This window comes from Teleopsis dalmanni, chromosome 2 (genome assembly GCF_002237135.1).
Source record: "Teleopsis dalmanni isolate 2A chromosome 2, ASM223713v2, whole genome shotgun sequence".
Lineage (NCBI taxonomy): Eukaryota > Metazoa > Arthropoda > Insecta > Diptera > Diopsidae > Teleopsis > Teleopsis dalmanni.
Genome location: NC_051847.1, coordinates 131,453,426 through 131,471,482, shown reverse-complemented (window position 1 = coordinate 131,471,482; position 18,057 = coordinate 131,453,426). Strand labels below are relative to the sequence as shown.

At 28.2% G+C, this 18,057-nt stretch overlaps 2 protein-coding genes across 2 annotated transcripts in view; one reads left to right on the top strand and one right to left on the bottom strand.

The window, feature by feature from the left end:
* Positions 1-18,057, bottom strand: part of LOC119677401 (putative elongator complex protein 1) — a 279,253-nt gene that overhangs the window by 18,414 nt on the left and 242,782 nt on the right. The gene's annotated exons all lie outside the window — the stretch shown is intronic.
* LOC119677400 (putative elongator complex protein 1) lies at positions 8,131-15,248 on the top strand. Its single transcript, XM_038088735.1, has 8 exons — positions 8,131-8,770; positions 8,829-9,343; positions 9,742-10,828; positions 10,889-11,664; positions 13,758-13,936; positions 14,000-14,231; positions 14,305-14,654; positions 14,713-15,248. The coding sequence occupies exons 1-8, from the start codon at positions 8,216-8,218 to the stop codon at positions 14,784-14,786; spliced, it is 3,768 nt and encodes a 1,255-aa protein (XP_037944663.1). The 5' UTR covers positions 8,131-8,215; the 3' UTR covers positions 14,787-15,248.

Genomic DNA, 18,057 nt, shown 5'->3' with positions numbered 1-18,057 from the left:
ATCCTTAAGAAATCTTTAGAAATATATATTCAACATTGAAAATATATTCATACAAATTTTTTTTCACACCTATTGTGTATTTATAGTGCAATTAGCTAGCATTTTTTGTGTTTTTTATATCATTTTATTTTTAACATTTAAAATGATCTTAAAGACGTTTCCTACAGATATTATTTAAAAAATTAAATATTAAATTCTGTTTCTATTTCATTTTTTTTTAGATTTTTTAGTACTGTTATCTGGCACTTTGATTTTGTTTATTTTAACGTATATATTTGGATTATATTAAGTACTATTTGCGGGATGGAGGTTAGTAACAGACATAAATTTTAAACAGTAGGACTCGTCATATGCATTGAAAAATTAATATATAAATTAATTTCATTTGTGGAGTGGAAGTGTGGATCGCATTTAATGGTAAAAGTGTTTGATTGCATTTAACGAAATGCCAGCATGATCCTTGTATTTATTTTTTTCACAGAGCCTTTACATGGTTATCTTTAAATAGCTATGTTACAATTATCTGTGCGCAATGAGCTTGTATGTTAAATAAAAACTCTTTCATGAGCACTTAAGGTTATACCTCAGGGATGGAACTTACTATATAAAACAACTCTCTAATGAAAATGTGAAGAAATCTATAAATCAGGAAATCGTATACTTGTGGTAATCTCCGCTAATGTTATAACTCAATTACTTCAGTAAAATTTAATGTTTAAATATTTACCCAAATTAAAATATTTAGTTACTGATTAGTCTCAATACAATATTGAAAACTCATATTAGTATTATAGAGCACTCTTGAAAATATTTACATACTTTGTAGACTTCAATTAAAAAAAGTGAAAAGAGAATAAAAAAAAATATTTTGTTAATATCTAGACCAAATCTTTTCAAAATAACATAAAAATATAAATAATGACTTCAGACGAAATATGTAAAATATTATATAGTATATGTGCAGAAAATACATTCTCTGTAAACTATATTAATGATAAGATCCAGGAAATAACAATTGGTTTTCTTACTTTAAATTGTTAAGAATATAGCAAATCTTCTGTATAAGACGGTATATGAATATAAATACATAAATTGTTAAAAAGAAACAAGTTTTTACGATATATTAGTTATAATATAATTATAATTAATACTTCAGGCAAGGTTATTCTAAATGGACACCTCTCATAGCCTTTTACAATATATTAACATTATACTACGTCATTTACTCCCTTGAAAATCTCGGTAATATTGCATCAAAGTCGTACCAGATCTGTGCGTATGCAGACGAAATTACAGTCATTGTAAATGCGAAAGAGACCTATGAAATGTTTTCAAGAAGATGGTGGCAACCAGGCACATAGGTAGATAAAGAACAAGATGGGATGAGAACGTGTATGGTGATGCAAGAACGATTGGAGTAATGAACTGGAAGAGAGTAGCTGGAAGAGAAGATTGGGACAATGGAAGCAGATCGTGAGGGAAGCCAAGGTTCCCTCCTTATTTGGACTGTAGTACCAAATAAGAAGAAGTTATTATTATATGAAAATATTTTAAAATAATTTATATCTGGACGCTTATTGCGAAACATGATATGATAATTAGAAAGTGGTGTTATATTCATATAGAAAAAAAGAATTGTATTTCGAAACGTCTGAAGAATATAGAATTGATTGAGCATTGATATTTAGGGAGAACAAACACTAAAGAAATACCGGTAAAACGTTATAAAAAGGAACAACTGGAAATTATATGTGTACCGTCTATGTTCACAAGGAATATGTTAAACGTTGTTTTCTAACACATAATATATATGTATTATTATATTATATTATTGTATATATTATATGTATTATTATCTCTATTGAGATATCCAAACATACAATAATTCCTATGGGTTATTGGTTTATTAGATAAAAAAAAGTGCAATTATTTACTACCTAATGCAAACATACATATCTTTATTAGCTAACTATATCAAAGATATATCAAATCATATTATTTCTGAAATCATATCAATTTTTTGTTTTATAAAGCATTCTAACATAGTAAAAGAACAAAACGTTAATAAAGTTTTCAGCTCAATGATTAGAAAAGCCTAACAAGTACAAATCGGCATTGTCCTCATAAAACATTTAAACTGAATTCAAGATACCCCAGATAACTTCTCTACTGAAATAGGATTAAAAATAATCTTCTCTATGTTATGATTAAAGATGAAATCTAAGTTTTAAAAGACCTTAGCAGTAAAGGATAAAGTTAAAGTTATGAATATAAACAGTTGATGTTTTTAAAAAACAGATTTAGGAATAATAACATATGACCCAGACTGTTGAACGATGGGTTTTACTAAATCTTAGTATTTTAGATAGCTATGGCATATATAAAATATCCGTTTTAGGTAATTAGCTTAGTGAGATTGCTAGAGGCAAGAAAAAGAAAAGGTTGATCAATGGTTTATGGGAGAAACACAGCATCAGATCGAGAAAAATAGAACGCTTTGGTTATAGAAGCACTATAGAAGCACAACCAATGTTGTTAAGCTAAGAAAAAAAGGTGAAAATGACTAGTTCAATGATATCAACAAGAGCTTAGAGTATTGCTATCAAATATTCATATAGATATGTAAAATTGATATGCTTTTTAATTATCGCTATAAATTGTTTGCCAACACATTGATTATAAGAGCACTAATCTACGAAGGATTAGGATGCTAGAGAAAAAGACAGTAGATAGTAGAATAAAATAAGTAAGAGCTTATATTTCACAAGAAAAATGATTATATTGTATATAATATTGTATATAATTACATAACCTTTTTAAAGTATCTTGAAAATCTATTCTTAAATACAAACTATTCAGTTAAAATCATTTTGAGTTTGAAGACTAGTAATGGCTGTGTTTTACATAATAAATGATGATCAAATTACCTACGTATGTTCATTGCGGTATATGATCTCATTCAAATGATTCCGGGCGTTAACACGGCGGTACTGGAACTATCGTTTTCCATAATTTTAACAATGCCACATGGGAATGTCATATTTGTAGTATTCACAAAAGTAATAGGAATTTTTAAGCTAATTGTTAATATGTATTTCATATACATTAACAACGCTATTTAAGAATTATAACGGATATATATACATACGTATATATATAACATACAATATATAATGCTCATTTCTAAATGAAAATTCAGTTTTAATCAAATACTTTAAGTTACATTTATGTACATTTTTATGTGAATATAACAAATATGTACATATTTACAACATTGCGTTGCCATGACCCAGAAATACGAAAACTAGAAAACAAAAATCTTTTATTAGTGATTTCAGATATGAAAGTCTAGAGAGCACAACAAACAAAATTTATAAAAATTTTGCGAATTTTTACTTTTTCTTTCTTTTTTGCATATAAATTGAATTATTAATTATAATTTATGTACAAATTTTGTTACAGGTGTATATGAAAATTATAAGATGTTTACGCAATATTTCCAAACAAAGTCCAATAGTAGATTGTTAAATAATTTGTTTTGAATAAAAAACAATATATAATGTGAAAAAGATTTTGTTTATATTAATTTAACCGGTTATTGAAGAAAAAGATTTTTGAAATTTCACACATCTTTGTTCTAGTCAAATTCGGTTACAATAAACTTCAAATAAAAATATTTATTACATTGACGTAGGAGTAGAACGTTCCAAAAATGGGATTCTTTATGGAGTGAATAAGAATAATAATTTTTATGTGATAATAATTTATTTGTTTAATGTGATAATGCTTAATAAAGTACAATAACATAATTTTAAGTTTATATTTCAATAATTGAAGTAAAACTGTAATAATAACTATAATGTTGTTCAATATTCTGTCTATTCTGTGTTTAATTGTTCGGGTCTGTAAGCTGATAAGAATCTAAATACAAACAATATTCTGTCATCAGAATATTGATTCTGGAATCACTTGATATGCAAAAGACTGAACTCGTCTGGAGTTTTCGAGAAAAATTAAATTATCTAGAATATTCAGCTATTTGCTCATTGCGAATAGATACAGTTTTATTAGTTTTACAATTACAAATATGGAAAAGTGAGACAACAAATGTTCAACACTATACCTAAGTTCTTGAGTATAAACAACTTTGATCCTTTGGCCTTTATCATTTAATGAGATTGTATTGTTAATATTTATCAATTCGTGTACTATTTCGACTAATGTTAATAATATTAATATTAGTATAATCTGTGAATAATATTCGCGGATATTAAAAAAAGGTTGTGAAAAACAAGTAGTCCGGGTACATGTATGCAAAAAAAGTTGTAAGTTAGATAACACAAAGTTATCTAACTTACGCATAAGTCCTATGTTCTTCGTCAAGAAATTCCTTGTTATATGAGTATATAAGCTCACGTCCAGAACAAAACTGAGCAGTTAAGACAAACGTTACTTGACGGTTTATAATCCTTTTGCCATTGCCATTTTTAGATGATTAATTTAGCATGATTAATTAACTCTGCCGTATTGAGAATGGGTCAAACAGACGAAGCGGCTTTTTGATTTAGCTGTTACCAAAATTTGGCGGGTACTTTAGAGACAACACTTTTCATCATATTCTAGTTATTTATAAGAGATTTACGTTCCAGAGTAACTAAGTTTGTTTTACAAATAAATGAGATTTCATGAATGGGTAACTTCACGTTATTCAACTATTTATTAATTAAACCACATATATATAAAAAGGGTCGTATACGAGATTAAACTCAGGAATATACATTAATATGTTATTCTACTAATGCTACATGAAAAAAATTTCTATATAAGGACTGATATACTTTATATATCGTTTTCTATTTATTAATATGAGATTTTTGAGGATACTACAATTATTGTCTTGGAAATATCCAATAAAAACAGATTTTTAGGTAAATACCAAGTTTCATCTTAGATTTGCATCAATGAACAATTCGCGGTTTTTCTAAATGTTCCATTGCCCCCACCCCCCTTAAGTTCTTTTTCTAGTATTTGTTAATTTGATGTTCTTCGATTTATCGATAAAAATGCATGTATATAAAATATACTATATAATATTAAGGTTTTGGTTTAAAAGCACAGGTTTCTTATTTTTTTATAAGTCAGGTTTATGTACTCATTTTTCATTTTTTAATAGCAGTTTTTCTATTTATAGGAAAGTATTTCCATAAATTGAAATAATTTTCAATCAGAAACTTGTTTTTCTAATAAGTATCACTACAAATCCTTGACAAAACAATTAAATCTGTTTTATACATTTCTGCACCCAATCGCCTTTTAGTACACCTTGCAAGGAGAAAATGTCTCAGACAAAAATAAAAAAAAAGTCGGAAGAAAAAAACACATCAAAGGCGCGCCCTAATAAGCAATGGAATGCGGACAAATTTCCCTTCACAACACTTGCCGCATCTGGTGCAAACAAATGTACAAATTCCTTACTTCACGCCTGTTATCAGAAGAGTATCCCATTTTTCTTATATTTTCATATTAACTTTCTCTTTGATAATGGAAACACTTTTCCTTAACATTTTATATGCAACAGCATCCAGTTTTTTAAATAAAAATATAACAATAAATAATATCTGAATTATTTCACACCTATTTTACAATCTTTCTCTTTCTGACACATTTAATAAACTTACCATTTATTTTGTTGCCGTTTTAAATGTCGCTTATTCCTGCTAAATTAAATATTACCAATTTTTTATTGTAAATAATTTTCCATTGAAACACAATAGATTCTCACACTTTACTAAATTTTAATATAAAACAATTTTTTGCTTAACACTAATAACCGTCGACTTTTTTTTCTTATATGCCACTTTTTAAGGAATTTCTTACGTCTTGCTTTTTCTCGTATTTTCTTCTGCGTTTACCTTTTAGATTTTTAACACATTTTACTCGATTATTTTAATATTATTTTATTGCTTCAATTTTATAACATATAATGCATTTTTAACCACAACAATGATTTGTTTAATATAAAACACATTTTACAACAAATTTCTAAACTTTTGTACGATCAACTAAAATACAAAAACTCACTGTCGTCATTGTTTCTTCTTTCCCAATGGCGTTCTAAAAAGCAACGAAAAATGAAACAGTGTTGTATATTTATTTCAAAAAATAGCAGTGTTGCCTATGAACTCACAGCACTTAAATATATGCCGTTGTTCCATATGATAGTTGATTGCGTGTACAAATTTATATTCAAAAATCTTATTAATTTTTAAACATATTAATTATTCTAATTAATATGATTTTTGATATTTCCAATAAGTCACAAATTGTGCACTAATAAGTCTAATTGTGCGATAATTTCATTTTGTACATATCAGTTATAATCAAATGATAATTTTTCTATAAACACTTTCAAATTATTTAATATATCTCTACCAGTTTTCATTTTAGACAAATTCCAATTAATATGTAAAGATTTTTTAAGTTTTATGTTGTTATTGTTTAGTTATTTTTTTAATAGATTAATATGGTATTGTAAAAAGGGAGGCTAACTTGAGCCTAAAGAATTGTTGCTCTTATACAGACAATTAGAAAAAAAGAAAAAAGGGATATGCTGCTATGATCATTGGGATTCTTTAACCACCCTTCTTCTTCAAGTAATTTGAAGCCTTGCTCGTCGTTCAAAACCCTGCTGTTTCCATTTAAGTACCATTTTCGTGATATAGTAATATTCCTTTCGGGGCGTATACACAATCGATGGTGATTTGCCATTTTTTAGTTTACTTTAAATTGACTTATTGTCTGTTAATGATAACAAATCATGTGTATGTTAGTTATCATTTTCAATCATTATCTCTTAGACACCATTTTGAATTGTTCAACTTTTGATATATACTTTTAACTTTATTTTGTAGCTTAATCATATATGTTTAGAGTAATCTCAACATCTTTCAAGAATATTGATAAATCGATACGGCTAGTATACAAATGAATTTGAATACAATAAAATATATTTAAGTGTTTTAGTATTGGTTGCTAATGTGTTAATATATATTCTAAACTATTATTAAATTTGTTGTTTATTTTATTTTAAACAAAATGAAATTTGTTTACATTATGTGCACATATGCAAGATTTCCTCATTGCAAAAACATAACATTTGACAGATTGCAACAGAGACACTATTATCTCGTCTATTGAGCGTCTATTACTGTTTTTTGCAACACAAAAGCTGCCAAAAGCACCTATTTATATTAGAAGTAACTGTTGAGTAAAAATATTGCACTTGATTTTTGAATCAATCATGCTATAATTAAGCAAAGAATATTCACAACACAACAAATAAAAATAAAATCAAAACAATATTATTTCACAAATTTGCCGAAAAGGAATTAAAAAGGGGCATTCAGACCGTTTTTTTGCGGCCCTATGCTCCTCCTAGGAGTTAAAAGATTAAATATATTCAGACCTCTATTAGTTTTATAAATTTATTATGTAATTCTTATAATTAGATTATTACTATTATTATAGGTCATAAAGCACTACGATGTAATATGGGGTTTACACTGGCCGCAAATGACTGATTTCAAATCAGTTATTTGAAAGTGTTTACATTTGTTATTTATTGTCTATTAATTTGATTTTTAGCCTATACCAAAAAAAAGTTGTATGAAAGGTAAAATATACCTTCAAACCTTACAATATAAATTGAAAAATTATTTTTAACTCTGATTAAGTACTTTTTGGAAAGTAGAAGTTACAAAAAGGGACTCATAGTTTCTAAGAATATGCAAATATATCAAAAAGAGCTTTTTTAAACTGTGAAAATGCCATGAAAAACTTTTATTTAGACTATGTTCTATGTATTCATATACGTTTGGAATTCATTTACACAAAATGAGATCCATTGCGCAAAAATGTCCAACCATTTGCGGATATGAGATTTTATATACAGAAATCAGTCATTTGCTTCTCATATGTAATTCCATATCAGACATTTCAAGCCAGTGTAACGCCATATAAAGGTGGATACTACAAATAAAAATCATTTGTTTTTTAAATGAAAATAGTGTTGTTAAACACTGTTTTTGTTTCGCCTCTATTTATCCGAAATCAGCTGTCAAATGCACGTTTTGCTAAAGATCTTTTTTACGTTTTGTTGTTTGGTTCACTTCTGCTTATTAACTATTTCATTACAATTCAATTATAAAACATAACAATGCGTAATTTAAAACTTAAGTTTTGTACAGAATTAAATGCTCCTGTACGAGACGTAAAATTCGTTGTATTAAATCCAAATGATGACGGCGACAGCGATGTTGTTTATTTTGTTACTGAAACGAAACTTTTTTCATACATGAAAAGCACCGAAGTTTTAAAAGAACTAACAGAACTGCCTGGTATTATTAATGCTGAGTACTTGGCTTTAGAAACAGTAATAAGTTTGGCTTCGGAGAGTGGAGAAGTTATTACTGTGGATCCTGAAACAAGTGCTGTTACTGAAGGTACTTATTGCGACGTCGGTCTTTTATGCATGGCTTGGAGTCCAGATCAGGAACTAGTTGTATTTGTTACAAAAGCCCATAACATTGTTGTATTAAATGCAAATTATGATCCAGTTGAAGAACATTCCCTAGGATTGGACGATGAAAACCCATTTGTCACTGTAGGTTGGGGTTCTAAAGAAACACAATTTCATGGTTCTGAAGGCAAAGAGGCAGCCAAAAAGAAAAGTGATTATAAACTTCCGGAAGATGTCAAACAGTTGCCACAGGTATAAGTTTTTGATAATATAAGAAGTCATATTTTTATTATGCTATGAATCATTTTAGAATGTTGAAGTCCATTGGCGCGATGATGGAGCTTATTTTGCGGTATCGTATGTTAACAGCATTTATGGTAGAATGTTCAAAGTTTTTAACAGAGAAGGAAAATTTCAATTTACATCGGAAAAGGTTAATAATTTAGGTGTCCAAATTGCTTGGCGTCCAGCTGAATCATGGATAGCAGTACCGCATAAATTGCCAAATAAAAGTACAATTGGATTCTTCGAAATGAATGGCTTGCGACATCGTGAACTAATTTTACCATTTGATTTGGATGTTGAACAAATACAAAGTTTAAAATATAGTCCTGATTCTGATATTCTAGCAATTGAAACTAAAGATGCAGCACAAAATTTTAATTATCTGTACTTGTACATAGTAAACAACTATCATTGGTACTTAAAGCAAACATTAAGGTTTTCTTTAAATAATCCTATTACGTATTTTAACTGGGATAATAGACTACATGAGGAAAAAACCTTACATATACTACTAGAGGATGGGAAATATTTAATATACAGGTAACAGAATAACATAAACGTACAGTTCTAAGAAAGTTTGGAACTCTAAATATTTGTAGAAGGAGAAAAGAGTAGTTATAGTATATCACTAAAATTAGTATTGTGATAAACAAAAAATGTGTGACAATAGATGTTAATTATCAATGAAAGAAATGAAAGAAATTTTATCGTATTTGTGTTGTCATTAAAGAGATGTTTAAAGCATCTGTCCAAAATTAAGTAAACATTGTGAAAAACCAAATTGCTTTTTTAATACCTTGTTAAATGTGTTACATTAGTTTGTACACAAGTGTGTTGTGTACAAAGTAATGGGGTGTTCAATATACATAGCATTAATGATAGTAAATAAAGCTGCTATAATATAACATATATTAATACAATTTTTTTTTTATCTTTAGATGGAGATTTTGTATTGATAAATATGAAAATTTCGGTGTAGTTGCTGTTATCGATGGAAATAAGTTGCTATTAACTGATTTCAAGCAGAATATTATACCTCCACCAAAGTGTAATAGAATACTGCAATTAGATAAAAACATTAACGCGTGTACAATAATTCTAGTAAATCAAAAACTATTATTATGCGTTTATGACGTCAATGAAGATATGACTATATTTAATTCAAATATTTCGAAACCACTAAATTTTGATGAGCATTCAAAATATATTGCATCTCCAGAATTATGTGGTCCACCTGCAGTATGGGGGAACTTCTTATTCCTCGGTGATGGTACAATAGTAACAAATAAGTCAGATAATTCCCAATCAGTTATGCAGCTTATGAAGCTCGATAGTGTACTTACCCAATATATACCCTTAAGCAAATTTGTATTATCTACAAAAATATATTCAATGGCTGATGCTGGAAATAAAATACTGCTTGCTCAAGCAGATAATGCAGAAATATTTAAATTTATAATAACAAAAGAAAACACAATAGAATTTGTGCAGGCAAATAAGCAGTCAGGTCCAGTAGTGGATCAACTCATCGTAGGTGGATCAAGAAATAATAGCATCAATACTACAATTGCATGGAAAACAAATCATAATCTTTTTATTAATGAAGAGCTTTATTTTAATGACGTTACTTCGTGTTGTGTCATTGACAATTATTTAATTTTTACCAAATTAACCACAATGTATTTCTGGCATTTAAAGCAGAAAAAAACTATTGCTGAACGTAAAATTGAACGTGGAAGTAAAATAATAACCACTGTCTTTGACAGTGGACGCGTGGTTCTACAGTTGCCACGTGGAAACATAGAAACCGTTGTCCCACGTATACTATCTTTAGGCATAGTGTCTAAAACTTTAAACCAATTGAGATATAAGAATGCTATGGAAATAGTACGGAAAGAGCGCATTAATTTGAATATTATTTCCGATAATAACATTGAATTGTTTTTAAATAATTTGGAGTTATTTTTGAACCAGATTGACAATCCAGACTGGTTGTGTTTGTTCTTAAATGATTTAAAAAATGAAGTAAGTATACAAAATGTGTATGCAATTATACATTAATAATATAATAAAATTGTATTACAGGACTTCACCAAAACCGTGTACAAATTTTATTATTTCAACGCTCAACAAATGTATCCAGAAAACTTCCAAATAGAAAAGAAAGTAGTAAATATATGCGAGAAATTGCTTAGTCTAATGGAGGAAAGTAAGAACAAAGCATTTTTTTTGCCTATACTGAGTGCATATGTAAAAATTGGAAAGGTGGAGAAAGCTTTAGCTCAGGTTTGGAAACAAAAATATATTGAAAATTTAAATACAGACACTGCTGATAGTTTAGCTGATAAGGGTTTACAGCATTTAATACAAATCGTAAATGTTGATGAACTAAGCGATATAGCACTTGGAACATACGACATTGGTTTAGTAGTTTATGTACTTCAAAAGTCACACAGTGATCCTAAAGAATTTTTGCCATTTTTCAATGAATTAAAAAGTTACGACACAAATTATCGTTGTTATAAAATTGATGAGCATCTGAAACGCTATCAAAAGGCATTGAAAGGTATAACAGCATGTGGTGAAGCAAAGCTTGATGAAGCATTGGAATTCATTAAAAAACACAACTTATATGCTCTTGCCCTTAAGTATTATGAAGCTCATCCAAACTGCTATAAAAGTACTTGCCTAGCTTTTGGAGATTATTTAAGGACGAATAATAAATTGAAAGATGCTAGCATTATGTACGAACGTGGAGATAGTAATATGCAAGCTTTTTTGAGTGCAAAAAATATTTTGGATTGTGGACGTGTATTGTTCTTAGCTAAAAAAAATGGAGCAGATATAGCAACTGTTGCACTGTAAGTTTTGGTTAATATTTTATATATAAAACTAAATGAGCTTTAAATTTATTGCAACTATTTCTTACTATTGCTATGAAATATTAATATTTTTAAAGGGCGTAGATAAAAATTGATTGTCAAAATCTCAATTTCTTTTATAATGATATTTTGTTTTGTTCTAATATTATATGATCATTTTATAAGCGTCGATATTGTAACACAAAAATTAATAATTATTCATAATAAATTTTTCTTATTAAACTCAGCCCGAAATCAAAAATGTTGACACACCTCAACGTACTTAGGACTATGTCTCAACACATATTTTTGAAAAACTCCAAATAAAGGCAAAGTAATTTCCTGGCTACAATATTTGTATAATATAGCATATAATGTTGTGTATGTGCTAATTTAATTTAACAAGATCAATTATTATGTTTTCTTATAAATTTTTATAAGGTTGCTAAGCGGTTGGTAGGGTGTTAATTTTTAATATATATCAATATGTAATATCTTTAGAATAATTCATTCTTATACCTTAAGTCGCTTCAAATTTTTTTAACCAAATGAATTTTTCATCATTTTTGTAGAGAATCTAAAAAAAATTTTTTTCCATTTTTTTATTTGTCAAATTATTTTTTTGCATATATTTTTTGCAGAAGGATTTTTTTTTCAATAACGAAGTATATTTACGTCGGTCTCTGAAACCTCTTTTTTTCCCACAAAAAAAAAATATACAAATTCACTAGGGCACATGAGTAATAATAAATAATTAAATTAAATGGATTAGAACTAATATATATTTAAATACATATTTTTAAAATATATATGTAATATATAGAATATAAAATATATAATACTAATATATAGAAGGTTATTTGACTGAAAGTTTTTTTTATTTACTCTTCTTTGATACATTTAATTTTGGTGTCAGATCCTTCATTATGTTGAAAATATATCCATCATCCATATGAATTTTTTTTTCATTTCTTGAATAAAAAAATTATCTCCTGGTTTTATGCCATTTGGGAAACACGCTGTTGTTGTCTCTTATTGGCCAGCAACTGAAAGACGCGTTACATAAAACTGCCTGAAAAAATAAAAAGGATGACCGTCTTGCAAGGCTCTATTCTCCATCCACACGAGAAGTTTTTGCGCTTTGCTTCATTGGTTGCCTACTTAGTTTCTGGTAAAACAAAATGCTAAATTAGTGGAACCAGATTCATTGCTAACTCAGGATTTGCCAATGACTATCTCAATAGACTACATTTGTTCTAAGCCAGACCTCGATCTAGGGCTCGGCTTTCTTATACCTAGTAGAGATGACTGAACTCTAGATAGGATAGTTTCTGTTAACACGACAGACATTTACACTGACAGATCCAAAATGAATAAAAGAGTCGGTAGTGATATAGTTTTTTTTATAAATTTGATCTTAGCATCTACGACTAATGGTGATTCAGTACGCAGTAAAATAGAATCTTCTCGGACATCCAAACTGCAACTAAATCTTGTGATCGCTGCAACTACATCATTAACAGTCCCTAACAAGTATACCAGGCTTCTCTTAATAATAACCTAGCTATGGCAATTTTAGATAAATGGCAGATAAAAACTCTTTTCAGATGTCAAGATCGACCTGGTTCAAACTGGACAACCAACGTAATAGTTGGCTGTTTCAATTAAAGCATAACGTGACTAGTGTATCGCTGCCGCCAGGTCACTGCGATCTAAAGAGATATGCAATGAGACTGGGCCTACTCAACTGTTCTCAACCTTACATGTCCATGATTGATTAGGAGAAGACTTGAAATCTTTAGGGCCGGTTTTCTTACCAACGTTATAGAGTTGTTATCCTGCAAAAGTAGGGATTTGGCCAAGCTTATAGACTTGTAAGGTTAGTTTACTTTCACTTGAATGTGGGACTTATGTCGTGCAGTCCTTTTGCCAGTCCTTCTAGGCTGCGTATAAACAACGTTAATCCGTGTTTTCACAACGGGCTCAAGTGAGCACAGCCACCACTCCAATCTAACCTAATTTAATCTATATGTGTTTGACTTTTTCGGCATGTGTGATTTTACTCAATATTACTTTCTGTTTATTTATTTTAGTTCGTTAGTTCCATTGCTAATGGAAAAAGGAAGATATGATGAAGCGTATGACTTACAAAAATCTTATGGTAATAATATTATTGATGGCGTTAAAATATTATTAAAAGGAAAGGTTTACAATAAAGCCATTTGTGAGGTTCGCTTGTTCCAAGCTGATAACAATGATATTAATTTAATAGGTAAGTAAAAACGATTGGATATTTTAAATTGATACATAAAAATAACAAATATTTAAATGACAGATTCTTTGGTCTTACCCGAATTACTAACACATTTCCAATTATTGGAAGAAAAGTTATTAGAAGACAAAAAAACTTTTGAAAATTATAAGGAGCGTTTACTAGAAATACGTAAAAAAAAATTGAAACAGCAACTAGAGGGCGAAGATGCTGATGATGATAATATTGATGAATGCGATATTATTTCGGACACAACAAGTGTTTCACGTTTTACTAACTCTTCGCGTGGCACAGGGTAAATAAATGCATAAATGCATAAAATTTAACATATTTTTATAATTTCAACAACATTTATTAATTTGAAATAGCAAAACATTCCGCTCAAGCAAAAACCGTAGAAAACATGCAAAAAAAGTGCTCAGTCTAAAACCGGGTAATAAGTTCGAAGATATTGCATTGATCGATGCGCTTTATAATCTCACTATGAAGTTAGCTACGCACCAGCAAATCGTTCATGATACTTGTGGAGCATTAATTGAACTACAACAAGATACTGATGCATCAGCTTTGCAAGAACTATATAGAGAAATTTTAGTATTAATAAAAAATTCGTTAGACGAAATTTGGATACCCGAGTTAATGACCGCAAAACAGTTACCTACAGGCCTAAATATTGATTACGCAGAACTACAAAATGAACAACGTTATGCAATGATAGGTACGTTTGTCATCTGATAAAAACTATTTATTTTTCTAATTTACTTATTTGATTATAGAACCTGTTAAACGCTTTAAACCAGAATTAAAAATCTTTGATTGGGAGCATGAAATACTCCGTTTAAATCCTTAATCATGTGTAGTTAGTATTTAAGATTACTAATCATGAATTTAGTTAGTATTTTTTTATATGATAATTATATAAAAAGTAAAATGTGGAAAAGTAATTTCACTTTCTAACAATATTAATAAGTTATGCAAATTAAAAACAAATCATAGATAATGATGTGTTTCGTTTATGCTGGACATGCGATTTACTTTCACTAAAATAAATGAAATAATTGATTGTAACAAACAAATCTATATCAGCATAAAGTAATGGAAATTAACCAAGCGTTTAATATACTTACTTAAACATAATATTTATTAAACATGGGTCGAATTGTAAGAAACACAAGCAAAACAATTGCAGCAATATAGATAACAATTAATATAAAAAAGTTGTTAGTGTTTTTATAATAAGAGCTTCTTAACTGTGTTACATTTTTGGGGCGTATTAAAAAATAAAATATGTACATTAATTTTGCTGATTCAATTGAAAAAAATACGCCTTTCAATATTTATTGATAAAATCAAAATCTCTTCAAATTTAATACAGCAATTCATTTTAATTTTTGACACTTACATACATATTACATAACTATAATAGTTATATATCACAATTTGATATAAAGAATATTTTTTTAAATTATATTTAATCTATTAAAGAAAAATATATATATTTGTAATTACATATTTTTTTACATTGTTTTACATTTTAAATAACGTTTAAGTCAATTATGAATTATTGTTCAGAGTTTTAATATTACATGTATTAAGCAATGATAAATAGCAACGATGCATTGATATGTACGCCTTACCCATTGCACATTGTCAACGAAGAATTAACTATAATATAAATATATTATTTTGGCAAGTCTGTGCAGGGTATTATGAGTAATAAATCGCACATTTTTGAATTAGAAGTTTAATAAATCTGGCTAATTAAGTATGGAGTTGAATGTTAGAACTGGAAAATAGAACATTTTTCTATTTTAGCATAGTTTTTTATTAAATATTTTTACAAAACAACAGAACTTCAACTTATAAATTTCTTATTTTAAAAATAGTTACTTAAAATTGCTTAATGAACTTTATTTAAGAGATTACTGCTAATATTATTTTTAAAAAGAACTCCGTCTCTTTTATTTATGAGTATTTATTTCTATAAAGTAGTTATATAGCCTTGTTAAAATAGTAAGTTGTTGTTGCTCTAACTCCTATCGGTGGGTCATAATTTTTATAATTAAAAAACAAAAAGATAAAAACTTAAGAGCGTTTGTACGATGAAGAATATGAAAACGAACGATTATATATTAAAGCTCAAAAGTAATTGGTCAATAATGCAATAGGCGCATAGTGGATGAAGGCTTTCTAGAGAACCTCTTCACAAATCGAACGTCAGTTCTTGTGTGAAGCCTTATGCTTATATCTGCAATCGATGCCTGGTTTTTTTAGTTGATTCACTTCTGATGCATTTAGAAGTGTTATTGAGATGAATCATAAAGATTGTGAGTGTAAGAGAAGCAAACGGTTGACTTTTATTGAGCAATCTGGTCATTTTGAGTAAAAATAATGTAAAATAATTCAAACATACAAGGAAGTTAGGCTGTTTACTAAAGGAAAACTTAGTTTTACTAAGTATGATTTGAGAGCGTCTGCTATATTTACTTTAATTCCTATGTCAACAGCACCTGGGAAATTTGATGACACTACTACTCACGGACTATCGTTTGTTGACTGTATTTAAATTAATTATTTTATATCCCGCAAGCCATATCATTTGTTTACGACTTTAAAATTTACATTTGATAATACCACCATGTCATTCGTTAAGATATATCTGTAGGCCTATATGCCCAAATAAATGAAGTATTGGGAATATAGGTCCAATTAACTAATTAATGATAAATAAACTATTGAATGACTAAATAAATAAGAGTTATTTCAAATTTTTTCTCATACCAATGAAAAAACATGGAATTGCAAAATATCTATTAAGTTTATAACCACTAATCATATGCTTAGCTTACTATTTCACATAAAAAGTTATGTATCATCGATTTACTTCCAATTTGAGTTTTAGAAGAACTATATCTTTTTTAGCAGATGCATTCTTTTATCCGAATCCTAGTTCGATTTTTAAATATAAAACTGTTTTGTAGATAATAAATATGATTTAATTCTTAAAATATTCCGACATCTATCTAGTAACGATCCATAAATAGCATCTCGAATTAATGAGACGAGTTAGTCATGATGAGTATATATTTGTGATCCTTAATGGTATTCAGAAAATACATTAAACATGTCTGAAAAGAACATTTCTTATCTGATAGGTAATGGTGGTACAAATTTTAATTTTTTGTGTCATAGGGAGAGATGTGGATATTTCTAAAACTGTTTATATTTATTCGTTTTTATTAATTATCGTTATACAGTGAAAAAAGACATTTTCCAATTACAAGAATATTTATCAAAAAATTTTAGTTTAAAATGGTTACAGACTCCTCGGGGAGGTATGCAGATCTGAGGTCAATTATTGCTTAGCTTGATGAAGTGATAAACAATAATCCAATAATCCACTTCATTTGATGAAGTGATAAACAATAAACAATAATCAAGGCGTAGAGGTAATGTAGGGGTAATGAAGAAACTTCGCAATTAATAGAGAATAAAAGTGCTCAAGTGCAATGACTCAACTAATAATAAAGTTATTCTCCTTTTGTAGTATTAACAAAAAGTTATTCAAATTATTTAACATATTTCTAAAATAATTTTAAATATTTAACAGCTATTAAAATGTACTATATTTATTTTTAAAATATAAATTTTTATTTTATTTTTTTTTTTAAATTATTATGAATATGAATATAATTATGAATATGAAACAAATGAAATATAACATAAAATATGGGAAGTGAGACTCGTATTTTTGGGCAATTGCATATAAACAAATTAATGTCACAGGACAAGTTAATTTTGAACTTATTTGTATTTAACTTATATTTGTTTATAATAATTAATACAATTTTGTTTTCATTATTCTAACATTTTAATTGTTTGTAAATTAATTAATTTGAAAAATGAAATTCTCTCATTCACTTTTTGTCCACACTTACTATTATCTTTCAAATAGCGCTTAATTTATGTATGCAGCAACAACTGCATTTGCATATTTTTAAACAGCAACAAACTGTTGCAAATACATTGTGATTAACTATTCACCACACACCCAATCGCATAGCACAACGCAAACACTGTGGTAAACATTTGTTCACCACATCATACTGGTTTTGTGTGCA

Excerpts from the sequence above, each read along its gene's own strand:
- LOC119677400 (XM_038088735.1), top strand. The coding sequence starts at position 8,216 with ATGCGTAATTTAAAACTTAAGTTTTGTACAGAATTAAATGCTCCTGTA. Across the intron at positions 10,829-10,888 it reads TAAATGATTTAAAAAATGAA|GACTTCACCAAAACCGTGTA; the intron begins GTAAGTATACAA and ends ATTGTATTACAG. Across the intron at positions 13,937-13,999 it reads CAATGATATTAATTTAATAG|ATTCTTTGGTCTTACCCGAA; the intron begins GTAAGTAAAAAC and ends TTTAAATGACAG.